Source organism: Leucoraja erinacea, chromosome 5 (genome assembly GCF_028641065.1).
Source record: "Leucoraja erinacea ecotype New England chromosome 5, Leri_hhj_1, whole genome shotgun sequence".
Taxonomy (NCBI): Eukaryota; Metazoa; Chordata; class Chondrichthyes; order Rajiformes; family Rajidae; genus Leucoraja; species Leucoraja erinaceus.
The window spans coordinates 2,285,379-2,300,618 of record NC_073381.1 but is presented as its reverse complement, the minus strand read 5'-3'; the positions used below and the strand labels follow the sequence as shown (position 1 = coordinate 2,300,618).

Below are 15,240 nucleotides of genomic sequence, written 5' to 3'. Positions count from 1 at the left end.
GAGGACGGGGCGAAGAAGCAGCTCGGAGGGATGCTGCCTCTCCGACCAGGTAGGGGACTAAGAAATAAAGTTTCCCCCTCCCCACCACATAAAAGACCTCCAACTAACATTTTATTTCAGGACTTAATATAAAAAAAAGGTGAAGAGATGGACTGCGGGCAGGCTGCCATACACAGACGGCGCCCACTCCTGCACCAGGTGTGGTTGCTTTGAAAAGCAAGTTTGAAAATCCATATATTTAAAAGTCAAACCTTGACCACTTCCTGTTTGCGCTGTAAATTGACTTTCGCTACCATTTACAGCTATGATTTTTGGCCATCTTACTCAGTCCCCCTGGAGCTGTCAGGGCCAGAGGATTTTTCCCATCGGTGAAAAATAAAAGACATTAATGTTTAAAAAATGTTGAAATTCTCTCTCCTGTCAATCATGCCATGAAGGCCACGCCCATTCCGGTGGGAGGGGGAGGGGCTATAAAACCCGGATGTGTGCACGTGCCTCAGTCGCTGCAAGATGGGGAATGGAGAGGTCACGACTCTTAGTCTGAGCTGTGACTCAACTGAACACTAAACACATATTTACTAAAGTGAGTGTGGTTTATGTGGTTTATTTGGAACTGTGTTTGGAAGGAATAAATGTTTAACTATGCCTTGTTGAAAGGTATGGCTAATAGAAAAGTGTGGCTATTGACTGTGCCTTTATTTTTAAATGCGTTTTATTTTTTAAATGTGGCTTGCGTTTTAAACGTGGCTTGCTGTGCAACAGGTTATGGAAGGAAAAACCATGAACAAATGTTGTATTATATCAGAACTGTGTTTAATGCAAAATTGCCACTCATTCCGTGACTTCCTCTTAGTGGAGAGGTGGCGCTGATTGCGTCATTGCCGGTGACTTCCTCTTAGTGGAGAGGTGGCGCTGATTGCGTCATTTCCGCTTAGTGGAGAGGTGGTGCTGATTGCGTCATTTCCGGTGAGTTCAGAGGTGGCGCTGAGTGCAGAAGGCCCCGAGTGGAGACGCCGCCCTGAACTGTTTGAGTAATTCAAGAGAGCTTACTGCCATACATATGGTGAGTGTGTGTGTGTTTGTTGAAAGTTATTTAAAGCACGTGTTTGCAGTAGCAGCAGCTCTGGAGGAGAGTTTCAGAATAAACAAGGTTTTAAACATTTGAATCATTTGGTTTAGACACACCTGTGTTCTTATTTTCAAACTACTTACATAGAGTATATGGTTAGTAGCAGGATTCAGTATGCTTACCACGTTCTGAAGTTACTTGGCATTTTAGTATTGGTGCTGTGTGTGAGTGTGTATCTGTGTGTGTGTCTTTTTGTGTGTATAAGTCTGTGAGCGTCCTGTGTGTGCGTCCGTGTGTGCGTTTGTTGGAGTGCTGTGGAGTTGGACTTGCTGCCCGCACTCTGCTTGGAGTGCTGTGAGGTTGGACTTGCTACCTGCACTCTGCTTGGAGTGCACACAAGACTCATTCACATTTTAAACTTTAATAAACCCTTTTTCCACTTGCCATGTCTGCGTGTTCTTCATCCCAATGGGTACCTAATAGGTAGGAGGCACACAAAAGTGCTGGAGAAACTCAGCGGGTGCAGCAACATCTATGGAAATAGGCAACTTTTCGGGCTGAAACCCTTCTTCAGGATAGGTAGGAATGGCTGCACGGTCGGAGAGCCACTAAGAGTGCATGGGGGGGGGGGGGGTTGAGGGGAGATGGACTAAATGCATGGGGGAAGGGGAATGGCAAGGAGCAGAGTTGGGGGTGAAGGGAGGAGGGGTAACTGAGTGAGCTGCCACCACATCAGCTGTAAGTGACTGAAGTGCCAGCCCACCAGCCATGACTTAGTGAACTGCCAGCCCACCAGCTATGACTCACTAAACTGCAAGTCCAAGAATCCATTCAGCCCACAATGTCCATACTAGCCCTCTGGAAACCAGTCCCTTCAGCCCACAACACCCATACTAGTGCTCCAGAGATCCACGCAAGGATAAACTTTCCTACTTCATTGCTGTGATCTGTAAAAAAAGATGAAAATGTCTCAAATTGATTGTCCACTCTCCCCCCCCCCATCTCTCTCACATAGTCTGTCACCTGTTTTCAGCTGCTAGTGCATCTGAAAGCACTAGCAATTTTGCGATCTCCCGCAGCTGCGGAAGCCTCCGACTGCAAGCTTTCCCTGGACCGCTGGAGAGAACCCGACCCGACCCGACTGGGAATCACAGGTACTGTACCTGGAAACACCGGGAAGCCCTCCGGAGCCAACGAGCAGGATTTCCCAGGAGGAACGAAGCTGGAGCTGCCGACTGTGAGGGAATCCCAGTTCCAGCGCAGGTTCGCAGAAACAGCATGTACAGCAAGTACAGTACCTGGAAACTACGGGGAGGCCTCCACTGTGTCCGGAAACGTGGCCGTCGGGCAGGACTTCAGGTCAGACTGAAGCGCAGGTGACTTCGGCAGCCTCTCCCTATTGGCCAATGTAGTCCCTTGAAAATAAAGTGGAGGACTTAAGGGCAAGGCTGCTTTACCAATTGGAGCTGAGGAAATGCTCTCTGTTCTGTTTCACAGAGACATGGCTCACCCCCAGCTCCCCACTGTGTTTTTAATGTCTCTCTGTGTCTTGTGTGGGGGGTGGTTATGGTCGCCTCCTCCACGGAGAGGTGACTTACTCCATGTCGCCTCCTCCGTGGCCTAACATCGAGGATTGGAGCGGCTTTTCCCGGAGACGTGCCCGGTGCTTCAGCAGCGGGCACAGCGAGGACACTTTCGTCGCAGAGCGGGGGAGCCCTCGCCGGGGGTCGCCAGAGGGGAGCGCTCTATTCGCCGTTCTCCGGCAGGCTGAAGCCGCAGTCTACAAAGCTCCAGTTGGTGCGTGGTCCGCAGCCTGGGATCCCTCGTTGGGAGAAGAGCTCCGACCTCCGGCCCGCGGCCAACTTCTACCGCGGGGACTTACCATCGGAGCAGGGTCCCTCGACGGGGATCCATGGAGAGGAGCTCCGACCGTCGGCCCTGCAGTCTGCAGTGCTTCTTGCTGTGGGGACTTTAAATCTGCGACTACCACCAACTTGAAGCTGCGGTCTCTGGTGGGTGAGGCATCGATTCAGGACTTACCTGGACTTACCTTGCCTGCAGCGGCAGCTGCGGAGGGTAGAGGACCCGACCACAGGGGAAAATGGATGACTGGCCATATTTTGTGCCTTCCACCACAGTGATGAATGCTGTGGTGGATGTTTATGTTAAATTTTTATTGTGTATGTTGTGTTCTTTTTTTATTGTACCGCTGCTGGCAAATTCATTTCACTTGCACTTTATGTGCAAGTGTCGAATAAAACTTGACTTGACTCAGCAGTCCAGCCTGAAGGGTCCTCAATCCACCATATGGACCATACGCAGACATCTGGGAAAGAGAGAGGACGGGGCGTCTGCCTCGTGGCCAACTCCACGTGGTGTTTAGACGTGGCAGTCCTTTCCAACTCCTGCTCCCACACCTCGAACATCTGGCAGTGAAGTGCCGTCCCTTCTACCTTCCGAGTGAATTCACTTCCATCATCCTTACCGTGGTCTACATCCCACCTCAGGCAGACATCCGCCTGGCACTGGAGGAACTGCACGCCGTGGTCAACAAACACCAGACGGCTTACTCAGAGGCATTTACCACCATAGCTGGAGACTTCAATAAAGCAAACCTTAAAAAATCGCTCCCTGACTTCTACCAACATGTCTCCTGCTGCACCAGAGGACCAAACACCCTCGACCACTGTTACACCACCATCAAGGATGCCTATTGCGCTATCCCCCACCCTCACTTCGGCAAATCCGACCATACCGCGGTGCTGCTACTTTTTACGCGCGCTTTGATAGGGAAAACACTGATGTGCCTTCCCAAGCCCCCATTAGCTGTGATGGTATTTTGGTCACAGAGGTCGATGTCAAAAAATCCTCCAAAGGGGTGAACCCTCGAAAAGCACCTGGTCCTGATGGTATACCCGGTCGTGTTTTGAAAACCTGTGCGGACCAACTGGCTGGAGTTTTTACGGACATTTTCAACCTCCCACCGGCTTTAAAAGGGCATCAATTATACCAGTGCCCAAGAAGAGTAAGGTGACGTGCCTCAATGACTATCGACCAGTGGCACTAACGCCGGTGGTGATGAAGTGCTTTGAGAGGTTGATCATGGAGCAAATCAACTCCTACCTCGACAAAAACCTGGACCCACTGCAGTTCGCTTACTGCCACAACAGATCAACGGTGGATACGATCTCGCTGGCCCTCCACTCCACTCTGGACCACTTGGACAACAAAAACTCATATGTCAGGCTGTTATTCATCGATTACAGCTCGGCATTTAACACAATCATCCCCTCCAAACTGGTTACCAAACTCGCAGAACTGGGTCTCTGCGCATCCCTCTGCAACAGGATCCTCGACTTCCTCATCCACAGACCACAGTCTGTTCGTATTGGTGGAAATGTGTCAGCCTCAATAACAATCAGCACCTCAAGGTTGCGTGCTCAGATTCCTGCTGTACTCACTCTATACTCATGACTGTGTAGACGTAGTAGAACTCCATCATCAAGTTCGCTGATGACACCACTGTTGTGGGACATATCACTGATGGAGATGAGTCAGAGTACAGAACAGAGATTGACCGATTGACCAAATGGTGTCAGCACAATAACCTGGCTCTCAACACCAGCAAAACCAAGGAACTGATTGTAGACTTTGGAAGGGGTAGGATGGGGACCCACAGTCCCGTTTATATCAACGGGTCGATGGTTGAAAGGGTCAAGAACTTCAAATTCCTGGGCGTGCACATCTCTGAAGATCTTTCCTGGTCCGAGACCACTGACGCAATTATAAAGAAAGCACATCAGCGCCTCTACTTCCTGAGAAGATTACGGAGAGTCGGTATGTCAAGGAGGATTCTCTCAAACTTCTACAGGTGCACAGTAGAGAGCATGCTGACATGCATCATGGCTTGGTTCGACAACTTGAGCGCCCAGGTGCGGAAAAGACTACAAAAAGTTGTAAACACTGCCCAGTCCATCATCGGCTCTGACCTCCCTACTATCGAGAGGATTTATCGCAGTCGCTGCCTCAAAAAGGCTGGCAGCATTATTAAAGACCCATACCACCCTGGCCACACACTCATCTCCCCGCTACCTTCAGGTAGAAGGTACAGGAGCCTGAAATCTGCAACATCCAGGTTCAGGAATAGCTGCTTCCCCACAGTCATCAGGCTATTAAACTCAACTCAACCAAAACTCTTAACATTAATAGCCCAATGCACTTTATCTGTTTATTTATTTATATGTGTATATATATATTCTATGGTATCTGGACACACTGATCTGTTCTGTATTTATTTATGCCTACTATATTCTGTTGTGCTGAAGCAAAGCAAGAATTTCATTGTCCTATCTGGGACACATGACAATAAACTATCATGAATCTTGAGAAGATGTACAATTTAATGTCTATTTTTTTAATACAGATTTTTTCTAGATAGGCAATAAATCTATTTAAAACATTATCTGTGTGAGTTGGTTATAGATAACTGACATACACAAATATACCTAAATGATATATAGCTATGTAGCATATCCAAGTGTGGTGTGTCGGAAGGAACTGCAGTTGCTGGTTTACACCGAAGATAGACACAAATTGCTGGAGTAATTCAGTGGGACAGGCAGCATAACTGGAGATAAGGATTGGGTGACGTTTCTGGTCGACCCGAAACGTCACCCATTCCTTCTCTCCAGAGATGCTGCCTGATCCGCTGAGTTACTCCAACATTTTGTGACTATCTATATCCAAGTGTCAGGTGATAATCAAATCCTAAAATGTGTGCTTGATTGCCAGTCAAAATGCATAAACTACATACAATTAAAAAGAAAAAGGCCCGGAAAGAGTGGATGTGGAGGGGATGTTTCCACTAGTGGGAGAGTCTAGGACCATTGGACATAGCCTCACATTAAAAGGACATACCTTCAGAAAAGAGACGAGGAGGAATTTCTATAGTCAGAGGGTGGTGAATCTGGAATTCATTGCTACAGAAGGTGTGGAGGCCACGTCAATGGATATTTTTTAAGGCGCAGATTGACAGATTCTTGATTAGTACGGGTGTCAGGAGTTTTGGGGAGAAGGCAGGAGAATGGGGTTGAGGGAAAGATGGATCAGCAAGGATTGAATGGAGTAGACTTGATGGGCTGTCTAGGAACCTAATTCTGTTCCTATAACGTATGAATATGAGCATTAAGGAAATTCCCATTGAGGGACCAGCTTCACTCCATCTTTCCCTCTTGTATCTGAAACCAGATCTCCAAACCCAAACAGTAGCGTGGGATTTCTCCGGATGCTCCGGTTACCACCCATATCCCAAAGACATGGGGGTTTGGAGGTGAATTGGCTTCTGTAAATTGTCCCTAGTGTGTAGAATAGAACTAATATGTACAGGGTGATGACTGGTTGGCGTAGATTCGGTGGGACAAAGGGCCTGTTTCCATGCTGTACCCTAAACTAAACTACACATAGTGTGTCAAGGTGGCACAACGGTGGAGTTGCTGCCATACAGCGCTGGAGACCCGGGTTTGATCCTGACTACGGGTGCTGTCTGTACGAAGTTTGTGCATTCTCCCTGTGACCACGTGGGTTTTCTCCAGGTACTCTGGTTTCCTCCCACTCAAAAGACATACAGGTTTGTACTGCCCTAATTTGACAAAAGGAAGCAACTGACAATTTTGTCAAAATCGAATTATTGCTTGTTTTAGGACATTTGAGATATGCTCTACACAATGGTGAACAAAATAAGTCTTCAATGAGTACAATTTGAAAATATTTATACCAGAGAAGTAAGAAATTCCATCACAGAGAGCTGCAAGAAAAACACGTTTTCCTCATTTACAACAAAAACGCCTTTCTGTCAGTTGCTTCCTTTTGTCAAAGTAGGGCAGTGTCGGCTAATTAGCTTCAGTAAATTGTAAATTGTCCCCAGTTTCTAGGATAGTGATCGCTGGTCGGCGTGGGCTCAGTGGGCCCAAGGGCCTATTTCCGCGCTGTATCTCTAAACTAAACTAAGATGAAACAATCAGGTGGGTGGTAACTCCGTCTGTGGGTTCTCTATAGAGCCGGCACTCATTGATCGTTTGAAGTTTAAAACAAATATTCACAGCTTATCTGCCCTGTGGTCAACTTTACAAATGAGTCACTATTTTGTGGTGAACTTCCTTTTAGAGAAGTGAAAACACCAGTTTGATATTTCGTAGGAGAGGGCTGATGGAGAAACGTTTGAAAGTCTGAAGAAAGGTCTTGACCTGAAACGTCATCCATTCCTTCTCACCAGAGATGCTGCCTGTCCCGCTGAGTTACTCCAGCTTTTTGTGTCTATGTCACATTTAGCATTTCTTATCCTTGGAGTCTGCGGTCACCTTGGACTTCCTCCAGTTGGGTCTTCTACACCTCTCGTCGATGCTGGGAATACACTCCAAGTTCCACACCTGATCACTTTTGGCCGGAGGGTAAACTGCCTTCACATAGTGGCGGATCAGCCTCAGGCGCACTGGGTCCAGTTGCTTCTTGTTACACGCCCCCGAATGGTTGTACTGCACTCTCAGGTTTTCGGACGTAAACAGCTCAGGGAAGATCCTGACCAGAAGCCGGGCGCACAAGTTCCCGACCGACAGACTGTCCTGGACTATCTCCTTTAGATCTTTGTTGGACACTAGATGCTTGGTGGGCACGGGGAAGTCAACAGTGGGGAAGATGAGTTGTTGGAGGGGGACCTTGCAGAAGTTTCCGTAATAGCGTTCTGTCCGGTCTCGTGCTGCCTGTGGTTGAACGGAGTCCCTCTTGGCCTGCTTTTGCATCTGCTTTTCCTTCACTCTGTCGCGGTATGGGATAGACTTCTTTATCTGCTGGTGGTAGACGCGCCGTTGTTCCATGTCCCATCGGCGGCAGCGTTCGTCCAACTTGGACATAAACTCACGTTTCCAAGTCTTGTCGCGTTTGGCCCTGGGGCAAATCAGCTGCACGTAGTGGCGGATGAGCTTGATCCTCACGGGATCCAGTTGCTTCTTGCCCAGGGACCCGCTGCAGTTGTACTGCTTCCTCAGGTTCTCCGGTGTGAAGAGCTCGGGGAAAAACTGCACCAACAGGCGGGAGGCAAAGTTGCGGAAGGACCGGCTTTTCTCGTAGATGTTCTTCAACTGGTGTCTATCGAGGATGTGTTGCGGGCAGGGCACCTCAAAGTCCGGAGCAGGTATCTCCAACCGGTTGAAGTCCACAGGCTCCAGCCAGAACTTCGGTATGGACCTTTCGAGGTCCTCTTGGCTGCCCACCATTGTGGCATTGGAGGTCCCAATGCTCTCGTCCCTCTGCCTGTCCGAGTCACTGTCGTCAGAGTGCACACACCCCAGCTCCTGGTCGAGCCGCCGCTCCACCAGCTCCGTCCATGCCTCCTCGTCCCGCACCTCAGGGTAGTAGATCTCACAGTATCTCCTCACCACCTGCATCTTCTGGGGGTCCAAGGCTTGCTTGCTTGAAGAGCCGCGGCAGCTGTACTGTGACGCCAAGTGCCTGGAGTCAAAGAGCTCCGGGAAGAGGCGGTGGAGGAGCAAGGCAGCAAATTCACCGGGCGACGAGGCCCCCTCTAGGTACTCACTGATCTCCTGGGCTTCCAGCACCAAGTCCGAGTTGACGCTGCTGAGGGAGTCCAAGGACAGGGCTTCCTCTGGCGGGTTGTCCTCCACATAGCTGTTAGACTGGGTTTGCCCCAAGTCATGGTCTTCCTGGTCGATGCTGACCACCTTGGAGATCTGCTGACTGCGCTCCATCTCCCTCTGTGCCCAGTAGCTGTTGAAGAAGTCGTTGAGCTGCGGGAGGCAGTCCACCCTCCACACGTCTCCATTCCCGCCCGACGGGTAACAAACCTCCACGTAGTTTCGGATGAGTTGTAGGTGGAGGGTGTCCAGCTTCCTCGTGGGCGTGGTGCTGCACGCTCGGCAACCCATGTCAGCCTGGTCTTCGGCCAAGAGCTCTGGGAAGAGCTGGAGGAGCAGGCGGCAGGAGAGGTCCCCCGGGGACGAGCTCTGCTCCAGGAGCTGCTTCAGCTCACCGTTGTTCAGCCGGTACTCGGCCGGTGGTGGGAAGTCCACCACAGACTCTCCTTCGCTGATGTGCCTCTTGATGCGGTCCACCTCCAGTGACAGCAGGTCGATCTTGCTGTGGAGCTGGGTCATGGTGGAGTTCAGCGTGTTGAGGGTGAAGAACATCTTGTGGATCAGGGAGTAGAGGGTGGGCTCGGCTCCAGTGGCCTGGGGCGACAGGATGCTAGAGTAGTTCTTGTGGCCATCGGTCAGGTGGTGTTGCTGGAGGAGGCTGTTGGAGAAACCTCCATCAGTGGCCGACTGCTGCTCTCCCTTTAGTAGCAATGTTACAAAATTTTGAGATTTTAAAAATCAAGTCTGCAATTTATCCCATCAGATAAAGCATAACAATAAGTTTAATTTGACACCAAATTCACTTTCATATCTCAAGTATTAAAAAAGTTATGGCCATTTTCATACTCGGAAATTAGCATCTTGTTCCCTATTGATTTTCAATGGACATTACAAAAAAGCTGTGATCTTGGATAGTCAAAAGCCCATTTCTTAAGGAAAGATTAACATTTTTAAATAGCCTAAGTGTCCAAAGATTATTCACAAATAAGTCACAATATAACATGATTTTTATATCTAATTTACATTAATTTATAGGCCAAATGGAAGGAATTTAGTGTTCAATTGATGTAAATAAATGCACATTTATATCGGCTTTCTAGTGGGTTCAATATAACATGATTTTTATTAGTGCCCTCAAATGCCAAGAAAAATACTGCGGGATATAAAAAGCCCAAAATGAACTACTCGCTATAGATAACTTTAATTACAGGGTTATATATATGCCCCATTTAATGTAAAAATAAGGTACATACCTTTAATTGTTTGCTTTATAAAACCCTGGGGCTGCGAGAGGTTGCGGAATCAGAGAGTAATTTTAAAACTATTATAACTATATTATCGAGGCCTATAAAACTAATAATACCTTTTACGACCGGGTCTTGCAGCGATTTTTCGTTAATGATTTACTAGGCTGAACATCTGCGATTAGAACAGCCTAGTAAAAATCGCGTTTTAAACCCGCCCCCTCCAAACAGCGCCAAAATCGCGGACATGGCTGAGGGCAGATTCCCAATGACGATTCAGGTAGGTTTTGTAACATACCTACCTTTAGCAGGCTCCGTCGGTCCGAGATCTTGTGCGTGATGCCGTACAGGGGCTTCCCGAAGGAGGGTCCAGCCCGTACAGTCTCGTCGTTCCCCAGCAACGGAGCGTCGCTGGTTTCCCTTATCCTGCTTGTACCCTCCAGGAACCTCTGGGAAGAGCTGGAGCCCCTCAAACTGGCAAGCATGTCCTTGGGGAAACAGAGTGAAAAAGCTACAATGAACCTCGACCTACACAATCTTCACATTGCTAAACATTTTAACTCCCCCTCCCATTCCCACACTGACCTGTCTGTCCTGGGCCTCCTCCACTGTCAGAGTGAGGCCCAGCACAAATTGGAGGAACAGTATCTCAAGTGGGACCCGTTCTCACACTGGAGGCCTGGTCCCCCAACACAACCCGTTCACCCCCACCACTCCACCAATTCCAATATTCCACCATTCACGCACAGCCCCAACTGCGCTGGCGTGGCTGACGGGTTCCCGTTGTGACGCCGCTGACTCACAGTTCACTCAAACACGGCTTCTGGACTCACAGTTCACTCACTCACGGCTTCTGGACTAACAGTTCCCTCACTCACGGCTTCCGAACTCACAGCTCACTCACTTACGGCTTCTGAACTCACAGTTCACTCATTCACGGCTTCTGGACTCGACTCACTCACTGACGGCTTCTGAACTCGACTCACTCATGGCTCCGCTGACTGACTCACGCCCGACTTCTGGACTCATGCCCGGCCTCCGGGGCTATACTCTCCTCGCCCCTGTGATTGACAGCGGGTGCCGGAAGGGGTGTTACCTTCATGGTGACTGACAATTGAGAAGACCAATCTGCTGAACTCACGATTTATAAACCTTCATAACCTTTGTAATATTCCACCGATCGGAACAAAACATGGTGCACTTGGAGCAGAGGGTAACAGTGAGTAAGGTGGCAAAAACAAATCAGCGATATATGGTACCATTTCTGCGCAAATTTAAAAACGCAGACCAGAAGAGGACAAGATGAGAGATTTAATACAGATTTCTCCAACTCCATGTAATCCTTGCTTTCCCTCTCTCTCCATCCCTCCTCCATCTACGTTTTCCGACGTTTGACTGTCTCCTGATTAAATGTTATCTTTATATTCCTCGTTGTCACCTTCCCCTAGCTAACAATGATCTATTCTACATTTGAGCTGCATCTCCTTTGATCTCAGGTTTTCACACCTTGCCTTTCCATATCTCGTTTCCCTCTCTCCTGGCTCTCAGTCTGAAGGGTCTCGACCTGAAACATCACTCATTCCTTCTCTCCAGAGATGCTGCCTGTCCCGCTGAGATACACCAGTATTTTGTGTCTATCTTCGGTATGAATATTGATTTCCTTGATTTCAAGTAATCCTTGCATTCCCTCTCTCTCTCCGTCCTTCTACCACCCTGCTAGTCATCCTGCTAGTGTCACTGCTGTCCTGCTTAGTTTCACTGTTCCTACACCCTCGTTATCACATTCTCTACAGCCAACAATAGACCATTGTGGGCTCCACCATTCCTTGATTATCCTTGCTGGCCTTGATTTGTTCTTTTCATACATACCCGAAACGTCACCCATTCCTTCCTTTCCTTTATCATCATTACTTTTTTGCATATCTTTCATTCATTGTTCTTTATCTCTCCACATCACCGTCTGTCTCTCATTTCCCTTATCCCTGACCAGTCTGAAGAAGGGTCTCCACCCAAAACGTCACCCATTCCTTCTCTCCAGACATACTGCTTGTCCCGCCGAGTTACTCCAGCATTTTGTGTCTTTCTTCTCATACTTGCAGCCACTGATTCCCAATATTCACTGAAGCTTGGCACAAAATGGTGGAGTAACTCAACGGGACAGGCAGAATCTAGAGATATGGAAGAGTAAGATGTGAAAAGGACAGATCAAAGCAGATGCTGCTCATGGAAATGTACAAAGGTCATTGTTGGCTGAGGGGAAGGTGACAACGTGGAAACAAACAGTAAAATTAATCAGAAGGATAGTGAAACTAGTCAGAGAACTAGGGTCAGGGGGAGGGATGGAGAGAGAGGGAAGGCAAGGCTTGTATGAAGTTAGAGAAGTCAATATTCTTACCGCTGGGGTGTAAACTGCCCTAGCGAAATATGAGGTGCTGTTCCTCCAATTTGCATTTGGCCTGGAGGAGTATATAAGGTCAGCTATATGATTTTACCATTGTACACAAAACAAAGCATTTCACTGTACCAAGGTACATGTGACAATAAAGTATAATTGAATCATTGATTATATTTAATCGTCATACACGCATAAAATAGGTTCTGGATAGAGCAGATGTAGAGAGGATGTTTCCACTAGTGGGAGAATCTAGGACCACAGATCCTCAGAATTAAAGGACGTGCCTTTTGAAAGGAGATGAGGAGGAATTTCTTTAGTCAGAGGGTGGTGAATCTGTGGAATTCATTGCCACAGACGGCTGTGGAGGACGTCAATAGGTATTTTGAAGGCAAGGTTTGACATATTCTGGAGTAATCCGGGTGTCAGGGGTTATGGGGAGAAGGCAGGAGAATGGGGTTAAAAGGGAATGATAGATCAGATATGATTGAATGGCGTAGACTTGATGGGCTGAATGGCCGAATTCTGCCCCTGTATCTTATGAAAATGAGAAAGTAATACATACCAGTGTTAAATGTAGCAATAAAGAACTGCAGATGCTGGTTATATAAAAAAAAAGACACAAAGTGCTGGAGTAACTCAGCGGGTGAAGCAGCATCACTGAAGGACATGGATAGGCATATGGATGAGAAGGGAATTGGATAGGCATATTGGATAGGCATATGGATGAGAAGGGAATGGAGGGTTATGGTATGAGTGCAGGCAGGTGGAACTAAGGGAAAAAAGTTGTTCGGCACGGACTTGTAGGGCCGAGATGGCCTGTTTCCGTGCTGTAATTGTTATATGGTTATATGGATAGGTGATGTTTTGGGTCGGGACCCTCCTTCCAACTGTGGTGGGGGGAATGAAATCTGGATGAGAGTTGAGGGCAGGACAAATTCTGGCAAGTAATAGGAAGATACTGCATTTGTTGGTGTCAAAGAACATTAGAACTAAAAGATCGTTGTACGGTCAAAATACATTGCAATGTTCATGATCTAGTGGTGCTGACTGTGTGGAGTTTGCACGTTCTCCCCGTGACAATGTGTGTTTTCTCCGGGTGCTCCCACACTTGAATGACGTACAGGTTTGTAGGTTAATATAGTTTTGGTAAAACTGTCTCCATTGTGTAGGATAGTCCTGGTGTACGGGGTGATCGCTGGTTGGTGCAGCATCGATGGCCAGAGGGCCTGTCTCCGTGCTGTATCTCTAAAAGAAACCATGGAGACCTGACCATTTGGGTCGGGACCCTTCATCAGACTGATTGTTTAGTTTAGGTTAGTTTAGAGATACAGCGCAAATCCACACCAACCAGCGATCCCCGTACACTAGCACCACTATGGACAATTTACAATCTTTACCAAACCCAGTTAATCTACAAACCTGTACGTCTTTGGAGTGTGGGAGGAAACTGGAGATCCCGGAGAAAACCCATGCGGTCACAGGGAGAACGTACAAACTCTGTACAGGCAGAACCAGTAGTCAGGATGGAACCCGGGTCTCCGATGCTGTGAGGCAGCAACTCTACCGCTGCCCACCGTGCCACCCATGTTTGTGGTGATTGTGGTGGGGCAATGAAAGATGGAAGAGAGGTGAGGCCAGGACAAAGTCAGGCAAGTGATAGGTGGATGCTGCATTTGTTCGTGTCAAAGAGCATTAAGATGAAAATAACTTTGTACGGTTAAGCTAGATTGTAGTGTGGATGACATTACCTCACAGTTAAGTCTTCTCCATTTATAGATGATGGGGCTTTCATGGTCTAGGGTCGTCTCACCAAACCCATTGTGTATCTGTTTCCGTTTCAGTGCGTTGGGTACAATGCTGTTTTCTGCAGCTGTGTCTGGGCTAAAACCATCCTCATCTTCATCATCTTCCATCTTTACTTCGACCACCTCAATATTGACGTCTGTTACTGCAAGAGAGAGAGAGACGGACAGAAAGCACCAGTCCTTTATTCTGATCATTCCACTATAAGGGCGGCACAGTGGTAGAGTTGCTGCCTTACAGTGCCAGAGTCCCAGGTTCAATTCTGACTACGTGTGCTGTCAGTACGGAATTTGTACATTTTTCCCCATGACCTGAGTGGGTTTTCTCCAAGCTCTTTGGATTCCTCCCACACTCCAAAGTTGTACAGATTTGTAGGTTAATTGGCTTGATATAAATGTAAATTATCCCTGGTGTAGGTAGGATAGTTTTAATGTGCGGGGATTGCAGTTTAGCGCGGACCTGATGGGCCCAAGAGCCTGTTTCCACGCTGTATCTCGACAGCGTGGAAACTACATGCATTGATTTCTCAGTTGTATCCATTATTAAATTCAGATTTCACTTTACTCTGATGTCTCGTAGGAAGGCTACAGTGGAGGCTTTTGAGAGTTGAGCTTAGTTTATTGTCACGAGTAACGAGGTACAGTGAAAAGCTTTTGTGTTGCGCACCATCCAGTCAGGGGAAAGTCTATACATGATTATAATCGATCCATTTACAGTGTAGTCACACTGTGAAAGTTCGTTTCTTAAAAGCAGATAGCAACAAAATTGTTAAAGGTAGAACCATGGCAATCTAATCAAATCGTCAGACGGGAGTGGCGAGGTACAATGAGCACAAACGTTGCTCAGTGCTTCTCGGGCTCCCACTTACAGAACAAAGAAGAGTTAGCTCAATTATACATTTTCCTTATCAGTAAAACACTCCTACCAAGTCTGAATATGGCATGACTGAAAGATTTTGTAGCCTTTCACAATATAGGAAAGCTGGGTCCAAATCAGCTCATGCAATAACAAGTTATTACTTATCTCTGGGGTGTCAGCTTTTTTTCCAATCTTGGCTTCTTTATGGCCTTGAAAAGAAGCACA

The 15,240-nt window shown here is 47.6% G+C and overlaps 1 protein-coding gene across 2 annotated transcripts; it reads right to left on the bottom strand.

The window, feature by feature from the left end:
* Nucleotides 1–5,509: 5,509 nt before the first annotated feature.
* Nucleotides 5,510–15,234, bottom strand: LOC129696895 (BEN domain-containing protein 3-like). Of its 2 annotated transcripts, none has more exons than XM_055634985.1 (3): nt 14,103–15,234; nt 10,262–10,447; nt 5,510–9,414 (listed from the first exon to the last, which is right to left on the bottom strand). In XM_055634985.1, the coding sequence occupies exons 1-3, from the start codon at nt 14,352–14,354 to the stop codon at nt 7,393–7,395; spliced, it is 2,460 nt and encodes an 819-aa protein (XP_055490960.1). In that variant the 5' UTR covers nt 14,355–15,234; the 3' UTR covers nt 5,510–7,392. The 2 variants fall into 2 exon arrangements, with proteins under 2 accessions (XP_055490960.1, XP_055490961.1); XM_055634986.1 differs by having other exon boundaries at nt 5,510–9,415; nt 10,338–10,447.
* Between the last annotated feature and the right edge of the window lie 6 nt (nt 15,235–15,240).

What these genes read in the sequence shown, in the direction of transcription:
- LOC129696895 (XM_055634985.1), bottom strand. Translation starts at nt 14,354, where the DNA reads ATGATCAGAATAAAGGACTGGTGCTTTCTGTCCGTCTCTCTCTCTCTT. An exon ending in GGAGAAGACTTAACTGTGAG is followed by an intron (nt 10,448 to 14,102) that starts GTAATGTCATCC and finishes TGTTTCCCCAAG; the next exon opens with GACATGCTTGCCAGTTTGAG. An exon ending in ACCGACGGAGCCTGCTAAAG is followed by an intron (nt 9,415 to 10,261) that starts GTAGGTATGTTA and finishes TTGCTACTAAAG; the next exon opens with GGAGAGCAGCAGTCGGCCAC.